The sequence below is a fragment of the Carcharodon carcharias genome, chromosome 10, assembly GCF_017639515.1.
Source record: "Carcharodon carcharias isolate sCarCar2 chromosome 10, sCarCar2.pri, whole genome shotgun sequence".
NCBI classification, from domain to species: Eukaryota; Metazoa; Chordata; class Chondrichthyes; order Lamniformes; family Lamnidae; genus Carcharodon; species Carcharodon carcharias.
The window spans coordinates 100,544,192-100,560,487 of NC_054476.1; the positions used below are offsets into that span (position 1 = coordinate 100,544,192).

General features: G+C 48.4%; 1 protein-coding gene across 4 annotated transcripts in view; it reads right to left on the minus strand.

Moving 5' to 3' along the window:
- Positions 1 to 16,296, minus strand: part of madd (MAP-kinase activating death domain) — a 277,971-nt gene that overhangs the window by 28,388 nt on the left and 233,287 nt on the right. For all 4 annotated transcript variants that reach the window (XM_041197546.1, XM_041197545.1, XM_041197544.1 and 1 more), the window contains 4 exons: positions 14,425 to 14,535; positions 10,799 to 10,906; positions 7,719 to 7,883; positions 7,430 to 7,502 (listed from right to left, as the gene is read on the minus strand). In XM_041197546.1, coding sequence (XP_041053480.1) covers positions 7,430 to 7,502; positions 7,719 to 7,883; positions 10,799 to 10,906; positions 14,425 to 14,535 — 457 coding nt within the window. The remainder of the gene's footprint in view (positions 1 to 7,429; positions 7,503 to 7,718; positions 7,884 to 10,798; positions 10,907 to 14,424; positions 14,536 to 16,296) is intronic.

Sequence of the window (16,296 nt, forward strand, 5' to 3'; positions counted from 1 at the left end):
TGCTGACTCTATGACAGTGTACCACTCCCTCAGTACTGACCCTAACCCTCAATTGAAGAATTGTCCCCTTGAACTGGAAAATTGCTGCTGCCATTCTATATGTCGAGAAGATTGGCAGTGAATCTGTATGAAACTAGAATGCTGTTTTGGGCTGCATTAGAGTGCTTCAGCTGGAGCTTGGTGATAGGGGGAGTTTGGTGAAGAGGGAAGGAGGGATCCTTTCATTTTCTACCTTTCCTCAGTAAGAAGAGCAGCAGCCTCGGTAAGTAGGACCTGGTGAGTATTTCTTCTGTCCTTAATATTCTCTAAACGAGATGAAGTAAAAGTAAAGAGAGTAATTTAAGGGTAAATCACGGCCGGGCGGCTCGGCCATGTGGAATGCTCCGCCTGTGCAATGTGGGAAGTCAGGGACACTTCCAGTATCCAGGGCGACCACGTTTGCAGGAAGTGTCTCCAGCTGCAGCTACTCAAAATCCGTGTTTCGGAGTTGGAGCTTTGGCTGGAGTCACCGTGGAGCACCCACAAGGATGAGATCTTTGCGGATAGCACGTACAGTGAGGTGGTCACACCGCAGTAAAGTGCACAGGCAGAAAGGGAATGCGTGACTGCCAGGCAGAGTAAAAGCATTAGACAGGTAGTTCAGGAGTCCCCTGGGTTCATCTCCTTCTCCAACAGATTTTCTGTTTTTGATACTGCCTGGGGAGATGGTTTCTGGGGGGGAAGACAGCAAGAGCCAAGTCCTGGCACCATGAGTGGCTCAGCTGCACAGGATGGTTGGGGGGGGGGGGCGGTGGGGAAGGGTGGGAGAGCAATAATGATAGCGGATTCTATCGTTAGGTGTTAGGGGAACAGATTGATGTTTCTGCGGCCACAGACGTGACACCAGGATGGTATGTTGCCTCCCTGGTGCCAGGATCAAGGACATCACTGAACGGCTGCAGGACATTCTGAAGGGGGAGGGTGAACAGCCAGTGGTCGTGGTCCAAATTGGTACAAACAACATAAGTAAAAAAAGGGATGAGGGGGATGAGGTCCTGAAAGCAGAATATAAGGAGCTAGGAAATAAATTAAAAGGCAGGACCTCAAAGGTAGTAATCTCAGGATTACTCCCAGTGCCACATGCTAGCGAGATCAGGAATAGGGAGATAGACCGGATGGATGTATGGCTGGAGAGATGGTGTAGGAGGGAGGGATTTAAATTCCTGAGGCATTGGGACCAATTCTGGGGAAGATGGGACATGTACAAGCTGGACGGGTTGCACCCCAGCAGGACCAATATCCTTGCTGGAGTATTCGCCAGTAGTGTGGGGGAGGGTGTAAACTAGAGTGGCAGGGAAATGGGAGCCTGAGTTCAGGACACTTGCCTTTATCAATCGAGGCATAGATTACAAAAGTAGGGAGGTCATGTTGGAGTTGTATAGAACCTTAGTGAGGCTACAGCTGGAGTACTGTATGCAGTTCTGGTCGCTACATTATAGGAAGGATGTGATTGCACTGGTGGGGGTGCAGCGGAGATTCACCAGGATGTTGCCTGGGATGAAACATTCAAGTTATGATGAGAGGTTGGATAGACTTGGGTTGTTTTCATTGGAGCAGAGAAGACTGAGGGGTGACCTGATCGAGGTGTACAAGATTATGAGGGGCATGGACAGGGTGGATACAGAGCAGCTGTTCCCTTTAGTTGAAGGGTCAGTCACAAGGGGGCATAAGTTCAAGGTGAGGGGCAGGAGGTTATGGGGGGATGAGGTGAAAATCTTTTTTACCCAAAGGGTGGTGACGGTCTGGAATGCACTGCCTGGGAGGGTGGTGGAGGCGGGTTGCCTCACATCCTTTAAAAAGTACCTGGATGAGCACTTAGCACGTCATATCATTCAAGGCTATGGGCCAAGTGCTGGTAAATGGGATTAGGTAGGTCAGGTGTTTCTCACATGTCGGTGCAGACTCGATGGGCCAAAGGGCCTCTTCTGCACTGTGATTCTGTGAGTGGGGAGACACAAGAGGGGGAAACAAAGATAGAGACGAAGGACAGAAAAGTAAAAAGTCAAAGTGGAAGGCAGAGGAAACAGGGGCTAGCAGCAAATAGGGCCATAGTACAAAAAATGTGTAAAAATGTTAAAAGACAAGTATAAAGGCACTGTATCTGAATGCATGGAGCATTTGCAATAAGATGAACAAGTTAACAGCGCAAATAGTTGTAAACGGGTATGATATGACTGCGATTACAGAGACATGGCTGCAGGATGACCAAGGCTAGGAACTGAATATCCAAGGGTATTCGATATTTAGGAAGAACAGGCAAAAAGTTAAAGGAGGTGGCGAAGCACTGTTAGTTAAGGATGAAATCAGTGCAATCGTGAGACAGCATATTGGCTCAGAAGATCTAGATGTAGAGTCAGTCTGGGTGGAGGTAAGAAGCAGTGAGGGGTGGAAAACATAAGTGGGAGCTGTCTATAGGCCTCCAAACAGTAGTGATAAGGTAGGGGATGGCATTAAACAGGAAATTAGAGATGCAAGTAACAAGGGTGCTACAGTAATCATGGGTGACGTTAATCTACATATAGACTGGGCAAACCAAATTAGCAATAATACTGTGGTGGATGAATTCCTGGAGTGTATACGAGATGGTTTTTTAGACCAGTATGTCGAGGAACCAACTAGGCTATCCTAGATTTGCTTTTGTGCAATGAGAAGGGTTTAATTAATAATCTTGTTGTGTGGGGTCCCTTAGGGAACACAGTGACCATAACATGATAGAATTCTTCATTTGGATGGAAAGTGAAGTACTCCGATCTGAAACTAGAGTCCTAAATCTTAACGAAGGAAACTATGAAGGTGTGAGGTGCAGGTAGATTGGGGAATTGCCAAAGGCTAATATTGAAGGAACGAATGTATGCATTGCAACAGTTATACATTCCTTTATGGCGCAAGAACACAATAGGAAAAGTGGCTAACAAAAGAAATTAAGGATGGTATTAGATCCAAAGGGGAGTCATATAAAGTTGCTACAGAAAGTAGCAAGCCAGAGGATTGGGAGCAGTTTAGAATTCAGCAAAGGAGGACCAAGAGATTGATTAAGGGGGGAAAAATAGAGTATGAGAATAAGCTTGCAATGAACATAAAAGCAGACTGTAAAAGCTTCTATAAGTATGTAAAAAGAAAAAGATTAGTGAAGACAAATGTAGGTCCCTTACAGTCTGAAATGGGAGAATTTATAATAGAGAACAAGGAAACGGCAGAGTAATTAAACAGCTACTTTAGTTTTATCTTCACAGAGGAAAACACAAATAACTTCCCAGAAATGCCAGGGAATCAAACATCTAGTGAGGAGGAGGAATTGAAGGAAATTAGTATTACTAAAAAATAGTACTGGAGAAATTAATGGGATTGAAAGCCGATAAATCTCCAGGGCCTGATAATCTACATCCCAGGGCGCTAAAGGAAGTGGCCTTGGAAATAGTGGGTGTATTGGTTATCATCTTCCAAAACCCTGTAGATTCTGGAACTGCCCCAGCAGATTGGAGGGTGGCAAATATAACCCCACTATTTAAAAAAGGAGGGAATGAGAAAACAGGGAATTACAGACCAGTTAGCCTAATGTCAGTAGTAGGGGAAATGCTAGAGTCTATTATAAAGAATGTGATAGGACACTTAGAAAATATCAACAGGATTGGACAAAGTCAACATGGATTTATGAAAAGGAAATCATGTTTGACAAACCTACTGGAGTTTTTTGAGGAAGTAACTAGTAGAATAGATAAGGGAGAACCAGTGGATGTGGTGTATTTGGATATTGAAAAGGCTTCTGATAAAGTCCCACATAAGAGATTAGTGTGAAAAATTAAAGCACCTGGGATTGGGGGAATATATTGGCATGGATTGAGAATTGGTTAGCAGACAGGAAACAGAGAATAGGAATAAATGGGTCTTTATCAGAGTGGCAAGCGGTAACCAGTGGGGTACCGCAGGGATCAGTGCTTGGGCCCCAGCTGCTCACAATATATATCAATAATTTTGATGAGGAAACCAAATATTTCAAAAATTGTTGATGACACTTGGTGGGAAGTGAGTGGTGAGGAAGGTGTTAAGAGGCTTCAAGGCAATTTAGACAGGTTTAGTGGCTGGGCAAATACATGGCAGATGCAGTTTAATGTGGATAAGCGTGAAGTTATCCACTTTGGTAGGAAAAACAGAATAGCAGAGTATTCTTTACATAGATTGGGAAATGTTGATGTACAAAGGGACCTGGGTGTCCTTGTACACCAATCACTGAAAGCAAGCATGCAGGTGCAGCAAGCAGTTAAGAAGGCAAATGGTATGCTGGCTTTCATTGCGAGAGGACTTGAGTACAGGAGCAAGGATGTCTCACTGCAGCTGTACAAGGACCTTGGTGAGACCACACCTGGAGTATTGTGTACAGTTTTGGTCCCCTTACCTAAGAAAGGATTTACTTGCCATAGGAGTGCAGCGAAGGTTCACCAGACTGATTCCTGGGATGGCAGGATTGTCTTATGAGGAGAGATTGGGCCGACTAGGCCTGTACTCACTGGAGTTTAGAAGAATGAGAGCGGGTCTCATTGAAACGTATAACATTCTGACAGGGATGGGCAGACTGGATGCAGGGATGATGTTTCCCCTGGCTGTGGGGTTCTAGAACAAGGGGTCATGGTCTCAGGATACGGGGTAGGCCGTTTAGGACCGAGATGAGGAGAAGCTTCTTCACTCAGAGGGTGGTGAACTTGTGGAATTCTCTACCACAGAGGGCTGTGGATACCAAGTCACTGATTATATTTAATAAGGAAATAGATAGATTCCTGGACTCTAAAGGCATCAAGGGGTATGGGGAGAGAGTGGGATTGCGGCGTTAAGATAGAGAATCAGCCATGACTTATTGAACGTGTTAAGTCATATCTAATTATGTTAGTTGGATTTTCTGAGAAGGTAGTTGCCAGGGTATGAGCAGTTCCAAGGGATGTGTATTGGGGCCTCAGCTTTTCATTATACTTATCAGTTTATTAGGTGAAGGAATAGAGAATAGTTTATCCAGGTTTGCTGACATCATCAAATTTGGTGGCACAGTAAATCGTGCTGGCAGGAGCAGAAAGTGGCAAATGGGCATGAACAGGTTGAATGTGGGCAAACTGGCAGATGGAGTTTAATATGGGAAAGTGTGAGGAATCCACTTTGGACTGAAGATAAGTCTCAAACTGAAAGAAAAAGCACATAAAGTACAGATTTGTGATAAATCAGAAACTGAATAGAATCTAAAAGACCAGCAAAGAATGACTTAACAAGTAAAAGGGAGGGAGAAAACTAGCTAGAAATATAAAAACAGATAGGGAAAGTTTGTACAAATATTTAAACAGGGAAAGAATAACTAAAGTGATTGTTGGACCTTGAGAGTGAGTGAGTCTGGGGAATTAATAACAGTAAATAAGGAAATGGTGGAAGTGTTGAACAGTTATTTTGTGTCTGCCTTCACTGTAGAGGACACAAACAGCATCCCAGAAATACCTGAAAATCAAAAGGTTAAAGGGAGGGAGGAATTTAAATTAATTAGAATCACCAGAAAAAGGGGACTGAGAAAACAACTTGAAATAGAGGCTGTCAAATCCCCAGGACCTGATGGGCTGCATCCTAGGTCTTAAAAGAAATGGCTGTTGAGGTAGTTGATGCATTGGTTGTAATTTTGCAAAATTCCCTAGATTCTGGAAAGGTCCCATCAGATTGGAAAGCAGTGAATGTAACAGTATTCAAGAAAGGTGGCAGGCGGAAAGTAGGAAACCACAAGCCAGCTAGCTGGCTTGATATTGGAATATCCATCATTGGAATATTGCTGAAATCTATTATTAAAGAGGTTATAGCTGGACGCTTAGAAAATTTCAATGCAACCAGGCAGAGTCTGACTAATTTATCTGAGTTCTGTAAAAAAGTAACAAGCAAGGTGGATAAAGGGGAACCTGTAGATGTGATGTACTTGGATTTTCAAAAGGTGCCACAGCAAAGGTTGCTACACAAGATAATAGGACATGGCTTTGAGGATAACGTGCCAGCATGTGAAGGTGCGCACATATTCGCCAGTCAGCGTGTGAAGGTGTGTACACAGTCACTAGTCAGTGTGTGAAGGTGTGTACCCACTCACTGTTCAGTATGTGAGGTGTGTACACAGTCAACAGTGTGTGAAGGTGCATACACAGTCACCAGTGCGTGAAGGTGCATACACAGTCACCAGTGCGTGAAGGTGCATACACAGTCACCAGTGCGTGAAGGTGCATACACAATCACCAGTCAGTGTGAAGGTGCATACACAGTCACCAGTGTGTGAAGGTGCATACACAGTCACCAGTGTGTGAAGGTGCATACGCAGTCACCAGTGTGTGAAGGTGCATACGCAGTCACCAGTGTGTGAAGGTGCATACGCAGTCACCAGTGTGTGAAGGTGCATACGCAGTCACCAGTGTGTGAAGGTGCATACGCAGTCACCAGTCAGTGTGTGAAGGTGCATACACAGTCACCAGTCAGTGTGTGAAGGTGCATACACAGTCACCAGTCAGTGTGTGAAGGTGCATACACAGTCACCAGTCAGTGTGTGAAGGTGCATACACAGTCACCAGTCAGTGTGTGAAGGTGCATACACAGTCACCAGTCAGTGTGTGAAGGTGCATACACAGTCACCAGTCAGTGTGTGAAGGTGCATACACAGTCACCAGTCAGTGTGTGAAGGTGCATACACAGTCACCAGTCAGTGTGTGAAGGTGCATACACAGTCACCAGTCAGTGTGTGAAGGTGTGCATGCAGTCACTAGTCAGTGTGCGAAGATGTGTACACTGTCACCAGTGAGGAAGTGTGTTTACACGCTCACTAGTCAGTGTGTGAGGTGTGTACACGGTCAAGAGTGTGTACACAGCTGCCAGTCAGCGTGTGGAGGGGCGCGCACGCTCGCCCGTCAGCGTGTGGAGGGGCGCGCACGCTCGCCCGTCAGCCTGTGGAGGGGCGCGCACGCTCGCCCGTCAGCCTGTGGAGGGGCGCGCACGCTCGCCCGTCAGCCTGTGGAGGGGCGCGCACGCTCGCCCGTCAGCCTGTGGAGGGGCGCGCACGCTCGCCCGTCAGCCTGTGGAGGGGCGCGCACGCTCGCCCGTCAGCCTGTGGAGGGGCGCGCACGCTCGCCCGTCAGCCTGTGGAGGGGCGCGCACGCTCGCCCGTCAGCCTGTGGAGGGGCGCGCATGCTCGCCCATCAGCCTGTGAAGTGGTGTACATGCTCGCCCGTCAGTGTGTGAGGGTGTGTACACACTCACTAGCCAGCGTGTGAAGGTGTGTACACAGTCACCAGTGTGTGAGGGTGTGTACATGCCCAATAGCATTCAGCCCCACCAAAAGTGGTGGTGCTAACTTAGTCATCATGCTTACACACTAATGATGCTGGCAATGTACCTGGTTTGATGCTCTGTTGCCTTGCAGCTGCACGTTCCATGCTGTCCTTCACACAATAGTACAACTCGCGACACTGCCAAAAAAACCACACAGCAAATAGTATTAGTTACAGTCAGGATGGGGAGGTCGAGCGATGAGGGGAGGTGGGGGTGTGGGGGGAGCAACGTTTTGTTGCGGGGTTGATGGGAATAAGGGGCTGGGCAAGCAGGGAACAGAGAGACACAGAGCAAGAGACAGCAAGTAAACATGCGTCGGAATGCTGATCCAGAGACAGGGCTTGTGCTCGTACCTTCTTGGTGTAGAATTTGTTGAGCTGGGTCTCCTGTCCATTGCGTCTCCACAGACACAGGACCTTGGTTTTTGGACAGTACGTCATGTTAATGAGTTTCTCGTACCACCAGCGCTCGTAGACAGTCCCGATGTTACTGCGCAGTACTATGCAGTCATCACAAACCTGGTAAGCACAAGGAGCACACGAAGCTAGAGCAAGCCCAGTAAATTACATCCAATAGTGCAGACAACACCACAGTCCCGCCTCCCCAAGATGCCAGCAATGACCCACCATCACTTTCCAAACACATATGGTTGGGGAGGCACCAGGGGTCAACTCTGTCCTTGGTGAACACAGGACAGGCTAATGAACTGAACTCAGCATAATCAGAGGTACCAAAGCAGCAGAGACTCCCCATAGGTAACACAAATAAATGAGGCAGTGCCACCAGCTTAAGAGCAGAAAAATCATCATTCAAAGACAGAGCTAAACAAGGCCGAAATCATGTTGCACAGAATCTCTCCAAAACATTAGCTGCTTGAGGGAACCCCAGCACATTAATGAGGGGAAGCCATCAATCAAGGTCAATGTGAATAAGGACATTGGGGACATGCTGAATAATGACTGTGTCAATATTTACAGTATAGGAAGGAGTCAGCATGTCTGACATCCCAAGGAAAATAATATTGGATCAGGGACAGGAACTCACCAAAATGAACAGAAGCAAAATAACTGCAATAAAGAAAATGATGACATTAAACAGTGACAATTCCCCAGGATCAGATGGTTTCCATCCCTGGGTTTAAAGGAAGTCAGTGAGAATATTGCAAGTACTCTAATTCTAATTGTCCAAAGCAGAATGGGGAGGCAATGGTGTAGTGGTATTGTTGCTGGACTAGTAATCCAGAAACCCAGGGTAATGCCCTGGGGACCTGGGTTCGAATCATAAAAATCTGGAATTAAAAGTTTGATGATGACCGTTGTCGATTGTTGTAAAAACCCATCTGATTCACTAATGCCCCTTAGGGAAGGAAATCTGCCATCCTTACCTGGCCTACATGTGACTCTTAAATGCCCTCTGAACAAGGGTAATGAGGGATGGACACAATTTTAAAAAATGGGCAGATAATGTGATTGTCAGGATGTGACTGGTGGTGCCCTGCCAGGATCTGTGTTGGGGCCTCAAATATTCGTCATAATGATTAACAACTTAGATGATTGGATAGAAAGCCACATATGCTAATGAGTTAATGACACTAAGATAAGCAGCATTGTCAGCAGTGTGGATGGAAGTAAAAAATTACAAAGAGATATTAATAGATTAAGTGAATGGACAGAACTGTGGCAAATGGATTTGTGGAATGTGCCTTTGCAAAGAAGGTCTGGAGAGAGATGCAGTAGTTTTTGTTGAGGTTGATCCCAAGCAGTTCTGTGACACACGACTCTGTGCTCTACGGGTTGTTCCCAGGGACACACACCAAGACAAACATCGACTGCAGCTGGAGGATCATCAACTCGGTGAAAGACGCTCTCCAGTCTGCCCAAAACTTGTTGATCTTCCAGTGCAAAGAGTTGTTCCTGACCGAGTGTTGCAGACTGGCACATTCCAAGGTCCAGGGCTACATGCTTAGGGACGCATTAAAGCTTGGGGCAGTTGCCGCAAAGGCGCAATGGGGAAAGGTCGCTGTCTAAGACCTTTCTGCCATGGGCTGGGAAAGGTATAGACCCCTCGGCTCACAATGAATGTACGCACTGAATACTAACAGTATTATAATTGAATTGAAGCACTGCAGAGTGCAACATGATGTACGTTGATAACTCCAATATCATTGCACTGATTGTCTGTAATGACCATACTGAAATGGCTAATATTCATTGATTGTATTGAAGCACCTCGTGATCCATGTGTAAAAGTTGAATCTGATCGCACTTTTTGTGATGGCAATTTAGAAATGTTTTGTAATGTTCTTTCAGATACTTTATGAATAAAGTATATTTTTCCAAAAAAAAAATGGATTTCAATGTAATCGAAGGTGAGGTCATCCACTTTGGATCTAAAAAGGAGAGAACGGGACTTTCTAAATGATGAGAAATTAGAAACAGTGAAGGTCCAAATGAGACTTGGGCTCCAGGTACACAGATCATTAAGATGTCCTGAACAGGTACAGAAAAGATTCAGAAAGGCTAATGGAATTCTGCTCTTTACGTATGGAGAACTGGAATAGAAGGGGGTAGGAATCATGCTTCAGCTACACAAAGCCCTGGTTAGACCACACCTGGAGTATTGTGAACAGTTCTGGGCACCACACCTTAGGAAGGATATATTGGCCTTGGAGGGAGTACAGTGTGGGTTTCCCAGAATGATTCCTGGACTCCAAAGGTTAAATTATGAGGAGAGATTGCACAAAATAGAATTGTACTCCTGGAATTTACAAGATTAAATGGTGATTTGATCAAGGTTTTCAAGGTATTTTGGGGAAGGGACAGGGGAGATAGAGAAAAACTATTTGCTGATTGGGGAGTCTAGGATTGGGAGGCGTAACTTAAAGACGACCTTCAGGGGGTGAAATTAGGAAATACATCTACACATAAAGAGTGGAAGAAGTTTGGAACTCTCGTCCACAAACAGCAATTGATGCTCGTCATGTAGATTTTAAGCTATATGGGTTTAGATCACAAATCAGCCATGCTCAGATTAAATGGTAAAACAGGCTTGAGGGGCTGAATGCTCCCCATTGAGGAGGGGACCCTAGGCATCAGGACTGTACCATAACACCAGTGAGGAGGGGACCCTAGGAATCATGACTGTCCCAAAACACCAGTGAGGAGGAGACCCACTCAAATTTGAACCATTACTCCAATACTTAGGGATCATGAATGGCTGTACACGTTTGAAGGTGCTGCATTCAGCATGACAAAGTGGTCAGCACTACAAAACATCATGAGGCTGAATTTCTCTGTACACGTGTGCATGCCAAGGACTTAGCTCAGCAAATCTGACAGAACTACAGGCAAATGTGTTACTCTTTGTTGCACATTCTCCATCACAGGGCATTTGAGAAGATCTGGTGTTTAAGGTGTGATCGAGCTTCCAGTACCTCCATGAAAAAGATTTCGCCATTGGTGTCAGTTCCTGCATGCACCACAAACGTCTGCTTCTTGATATGGCGGCTACCACAGGGTCTGATGTGGAGGTCACGGCTGTCCTGTGAATCAAATGCAAGGCCATTAAAGGAATAGCTGGTGCCAACCTACCCAGTGCAGACACAAGGGCATTCCTAATGTGTGGAGCTATCAGGGCTAAGGGGTCAATGTGTGAACACCAACAAGTCCAGAGGGAGCACTGTAGTCCTGACGCTCTGGCTTCTTGTCCAGCATTATTCTATTCACAGCTAACAACATGTCCTGGCCCATCTCCAACATCTCAGACAGATGTGCCTAACCTCGTTTTTCAGGCTGGAATCTTTCCAATCATTCTGACTGACTGCAGTCTCACTGCTATGGGCATCTCTGACTGAAATCTCTCAGCTGTGCGTGCGCCTGCCTGTAATCTTCCTGCTATAGGTGTGTCTGGATGTAATCTTCCTGCTATGGATGTCTGACTCTCATCTCCCGGCTGTGCGTGTGCCTGCTTGTAATCTCCTAGCTGTACTGTTAGGAAGAGTGTCCCAGGACTTTGACCAGCAACACTGAAGGAATGGCAATATATTTCCAAGTCAGGATGGTGAGTGGCTTGGAGGGGAACTTCCAGGTGGCGGTGTTCCCATCTATCCTCTGCCCTTGTCCCTCTAGATAGTAGTAGTCGTGGGTTTGGAAGGTGCTGCCTAAGGAGACTTGGTGAATTCCTGCAGTGCGCCCTGTAAATGGTACACACTGCTGCTACTATGTGTCGGTGGTGGAGGGAGTGAACGTTGCAGATGTGATGCCAATTAGGGGGGCTGCTTTGTCCTTGTTGAGTGTTGTGGGAGCTGCACTCATTCAGGAAAGTGGGGAGTATTCCATCACACTCCTGACTTGTGCCTTGTAGATTGTGGACAGGCTTTGGAGAATCAGGTGAGTTACTCGTCGCAGGATTCCCAGCCTCTGACCTGCTCTTGTAGCCACAATATTGATATGGTTGGTACAGTTCAGTTTTGGGTCTGACTGTAACCTTCCCTGCTCGCGAGCGCGCCTGACTGTAACCTTCCCTGCTCGCGAGCGCGCCTGACTGTAACCTTCCCTGCTCGCGAGCGCGCCGGACTGTAACCTCCCCTGCTCGCGAGCGCGCCGGACTGTAACCTCCCCTGCTCGCGAGCGCGCCTGACTGTAACCTCCCCTGCTCGCGAGCGCGCCTGACTGTAACCTCCCCTGCTCGCGAGCGCGCCTGACTGTAACCTCCCCTGCTCGCGAGCGCGCCTGACTGTAACCTCCCCTGCTCGCGAGCGCGCCTGACTGTAACCTCCCCTGCTCGCTAGCGCGCCTGACTGTAACCTCCCCTGCTCGCGACCGCGCCTGACTGTAACCTCCCCTGCTCGCGACCGCGCCTGACTGTAACCTCCCCTGCTCGGGAGGGCGCCTGACTGTAACCTCCCCTGCTCGGGAGGGCGCCTGACTGTAACCTCCCCTGCTCGCGAGCGCGCCTGACTGTAACCTCCCCTGCTCGCGAGGGCGCCTGACTGTAACCTCGCCTGCTCGCGAGGGCGCCTGACTGTACACTTCCGGCTGCGAGGGCGCCTGACTGTTGTCTTCCGGCTGCGAGGGCGCCTGACTGTTGTCTTCCGGCTGCGAGGGCGCCTGACTGTTGTCTTCCGGCTGCGAGGGCGCCTGACTGTTGTCTTCCGGCTGCGAGGGCGCCTGACTGTTGTCTTCCGGCTGCGAGGGCGCCTGACTGTTGTCTTCCGGCTGCGAGGGCGCCTGACTGTTGTCTTCCGGCTGCGAGGGCGCCTGACTGTTGTCTTCCGGCTGCGAGGGCGCCTGACTGTTGTCTTCCGGCTGCGAGGGCGCCTGACTGTTGTCTTCCGGCTGCGAGGGCGCCTGACTGTTGTCTTCCGGCTGCGAGGGCGCCTGACTGTTGTCTTCCGGCTGCGAGGGCGCCTGACTGTTGTCTTCCGGCTGCGAGGGCGCCTGACTGTTGTCTTCCGGCTGCGAGGGCGCCTGACTGTTGTCTTCCGGCTGCGAGGGCGCCTGACTGTTGTCTTCCGGCTGCGAGGGCGCCTGACTGTTGTCTTCCGGCTGCGAGGGCGCCTGACTGTTGTCTTCCGGCTGCGAGGGCGCCTGACTGTTGTCTTCCGGCTGCGAGGGCGCCTGACTGTTGTCTTCCGGCTGCGAGGGCGCCTGACTGTTGTCTTCCGGCTGCGAGGGCGCCTGACTGTTGTCTTCCGGCTGCGAGGGCGCCTGACTGTTGTCTTCCGGCTGCGAGGGCGCCTGACTGTTGTCTTCCGGCTGCGAGGGCGCCTGACTGTTGTCTTCCGGCTGCGAGGGCGCCTGACTGTTGTCTTCCGGCTGCGAGGGCGCCTGACTGTTGTCTTCCGGCTGCGAGGGCGCCTGACTGTTGTCTTCCGGCTGCGAGGGCGCCTGACTGTTGTCTTCCGGCTGCGAGGGCACCTGACTGTTGTCTTCCGGCTGCGAGGGCACCTGACTGTTGTCTTCCGGCTGCGAGGGCACCTGACTGTTGTCTTCCGGCTGCGAGGGCGCCTGACTGTTGTCTTCCGGCTGCGAGGGCGCCTGACTGTAGTCTTCCGGCTGCGAGGGCGCCTGACTGTAGTCTTCCGGCTGCGAGGGCGCCTGACTGTAGTCTTCCGGCTGCGAGCGCGCCTGACTGTAGTCTTCCGGCTGCGAGGGCGCCTGACTGTAGTTTTCCGGCTGCGAGGGCGCCTGACTGTAGTCTTCCGGCTGCGAGGGCGCCTGACTGTAGTCTTCCGGCTGCGAGGGCGCCTGACTGTAGTCTTCCCGCTGCGAGGGCACCTGACTGTAATCTTCCGGCTGCGAGTGTGCCTGACTAATCTTCCAATGTGTCTGACTACAGTCTTCCTATGGGCAGAAATTTGCGCTGAGCGGGAGAGTACGTGTCTGACCTACTCGAGCATAAAATGACGCGTGATGACGTCAGGTGAGCACCCCAACCCATCGCGCAACATTCTGGTCGGTGGGTGCAAATGGGAGTCGGCAGCGCACCCACCAACAATTAACAGGCTTATTAAGGCTATTAAAGTAATAATTGAAAGAAATTTTTTGCTGCGTGTCCACCTTGTGGTTGGTGGGCAAGCGAAAAGACCAACTGGTCTTTGGATTTTTTAGGAAACCTCTTTCACGGGCGGAATGAGGTTTCCAACGGTTATTAAAAAATAAAAATTTTAAAATTTCATCTATACCATGTCCCCGCTCGTTAATTGGCCAGCCAGCGTGAAATCGATGCTGGGGCCGATCGTGGGCGGCGACCAGCTTTGGGGCCGCTCCCTGGCCCGCCCAAGGTGGGGAAAACACTGCCCTGCGTCTGACTGTAATCTTCCTGCTGTGTGTGCCTGACTGTAATCTTCCTGCTGCGTGTCTGACTGTAATCTTCCTGCTGCGTGTCTGACTGTAATCTTCCTGCTACAAGTGTTTCTGACTGTAATCTTCCTGCTACAAGTGTTTCTGACTGTTATCTTCCTGCTACAAGTGTTTCTGACTGTTATCTTCCTGCTGGTGTATATCCCAGGAGGGGGCACATGGCAACTTTGGACAGCGACGGAGTGGAAATGCTCACCAGGTGTGGGAGGCGGTCGAGCAGCTCGTTCACTTCCTGACTGTGCACCAGTCCAATGTGTGATTTACCCATCAGCCTCCTCACCTTCTTCCGGATGTCGTTCTTGTTGACCTGCACACAGGATGTGACACCAATAAACAGACTGGAACTGTGCACCAATCTGCAAAACACTCTCCAAATCATAAAATTTCTGCTCTGTCACCTAAAGCTCAAGTCTTTCTCTTAATCAGACTTTCAAAACATTCAGATAACAACTTATATGTATATAGCACCTTTCATGAAATAAAACATCCCAACATGCTTCACAGGTGTATTATAAAATAAAGTATGACACTGAAGCAAGTGAGAAATTAAGTCCAAAGTTTGGTCAAATAAGTTTTAAGAAGTTTCTTAAAGGAGGAAAGTGAGCAGGGAAAGAGGTATTGGGAGAGTATTCCAGAGTAGTTGCTGGCCAATTGTAGGAGTGCAGTCAAAGGGTAGAGTGATTAAAATCAGTGATGTACAAGAGGACATGGACAGATAACTCAAAAGATTGTGATGCTGGAGAAGATTACAGACACGGAGAGATTTGAAAACAAGGATGGGAATTTTAAAATTAACATGTTACTTGACCAGCAGACAATGTAGGTCAGTGAGCACAGGGGTGACAGGGGAAAAGGACTTGGTGCAAGTCAAGTCACAAGCAGAACACAGGACGACAAGAAATGCGAGTAGACCACTCGGCCTATCCTGTCTGCTCTGCCATTCAACACGATCATGGCAGACCTTGGGTTTCAACCCCATTTTCCCGCCCGCTCCCCATGTCCTTTAATTCCCTGATAGATCAAAATTCTGTGTATCCCAGCCTTGAATGTATTCAATGATGGAACATCCACACCCCTATGGGGTAGAGAATTCCAAAGATTCACAACCCTTTGAGTGAAGAAATTTATCCTCATCTCAGTCCTAAATGATTGGTCCACTATCCTGAGACTGTGCCCCTGTGTTTTGATTCCCTGACCAAGGGAAAAAATCTCTCAGTGTCTACCCTATCAAATCAAACCCCTTCAGAGTCTTGTAAGTTTCAAAGAAATCGCACCTCATTCTTCAAAACTCTATAAGCCCAGGATAACCCCTTCAACCCAGGGACCAGTTTAGTGAACTTGCGCTGTACCACCTCCAAATCAAGTATATCCTTTCTTAAATGTGGAGACAAAACTTGGATAACCCCACGCTTATGGAAGGTAAAATGTGGAAGGCCAGTCAGGAGTTGGAATAATCAGAAGGGGAGAAAAAGGCCACAAATGGTAGTTTCAGCAGCAGATGAGCTGAGACGGGGCAAGGTTGGGCGATGTCACTGAGATGGAAATAGGCGGGCTTGATGATAAGATGAATATGAGGTCGACAGCTTATCTCACGGTCACACCTCATAGCAAGGTTGCAAACAGACTGGCTTAATTTCAGACTGTTGCCAGGGAGAGGGAGGGAGTCAGTAGCTAGAGAACATGATTTGGAGTAGGGACTGGAAACAATAGCTTCAGTCGTCCCAACAGTTAATTGGAGGAAATTTCTGCTCATCCAGTACTGAATGTTGGTTAAATAGTCTGATAACTTAGCAACAGTGGAGTCATTGAGAGGGGCGATGGTGAGATAGAGCTGAGGGTTATCAGCATAGGTGCGAAAACTAGCACTGTGCAGTTGGAGGATGTAGCCAAGGGCCAGCTTGTGGCTAAGAAATAAGAGGGACCCAAGGATGCGTCTTTTGCTGGGACCAGAGGCATTGATGCAGGAGCAGAAAGAGCAGCCATTGCAAATGTATCTCTGGCTACAATTAGACAGGTAAGAATGGAACCACATGAGACTCCCACCCAGCAGGATGACAATGGAGAGGCA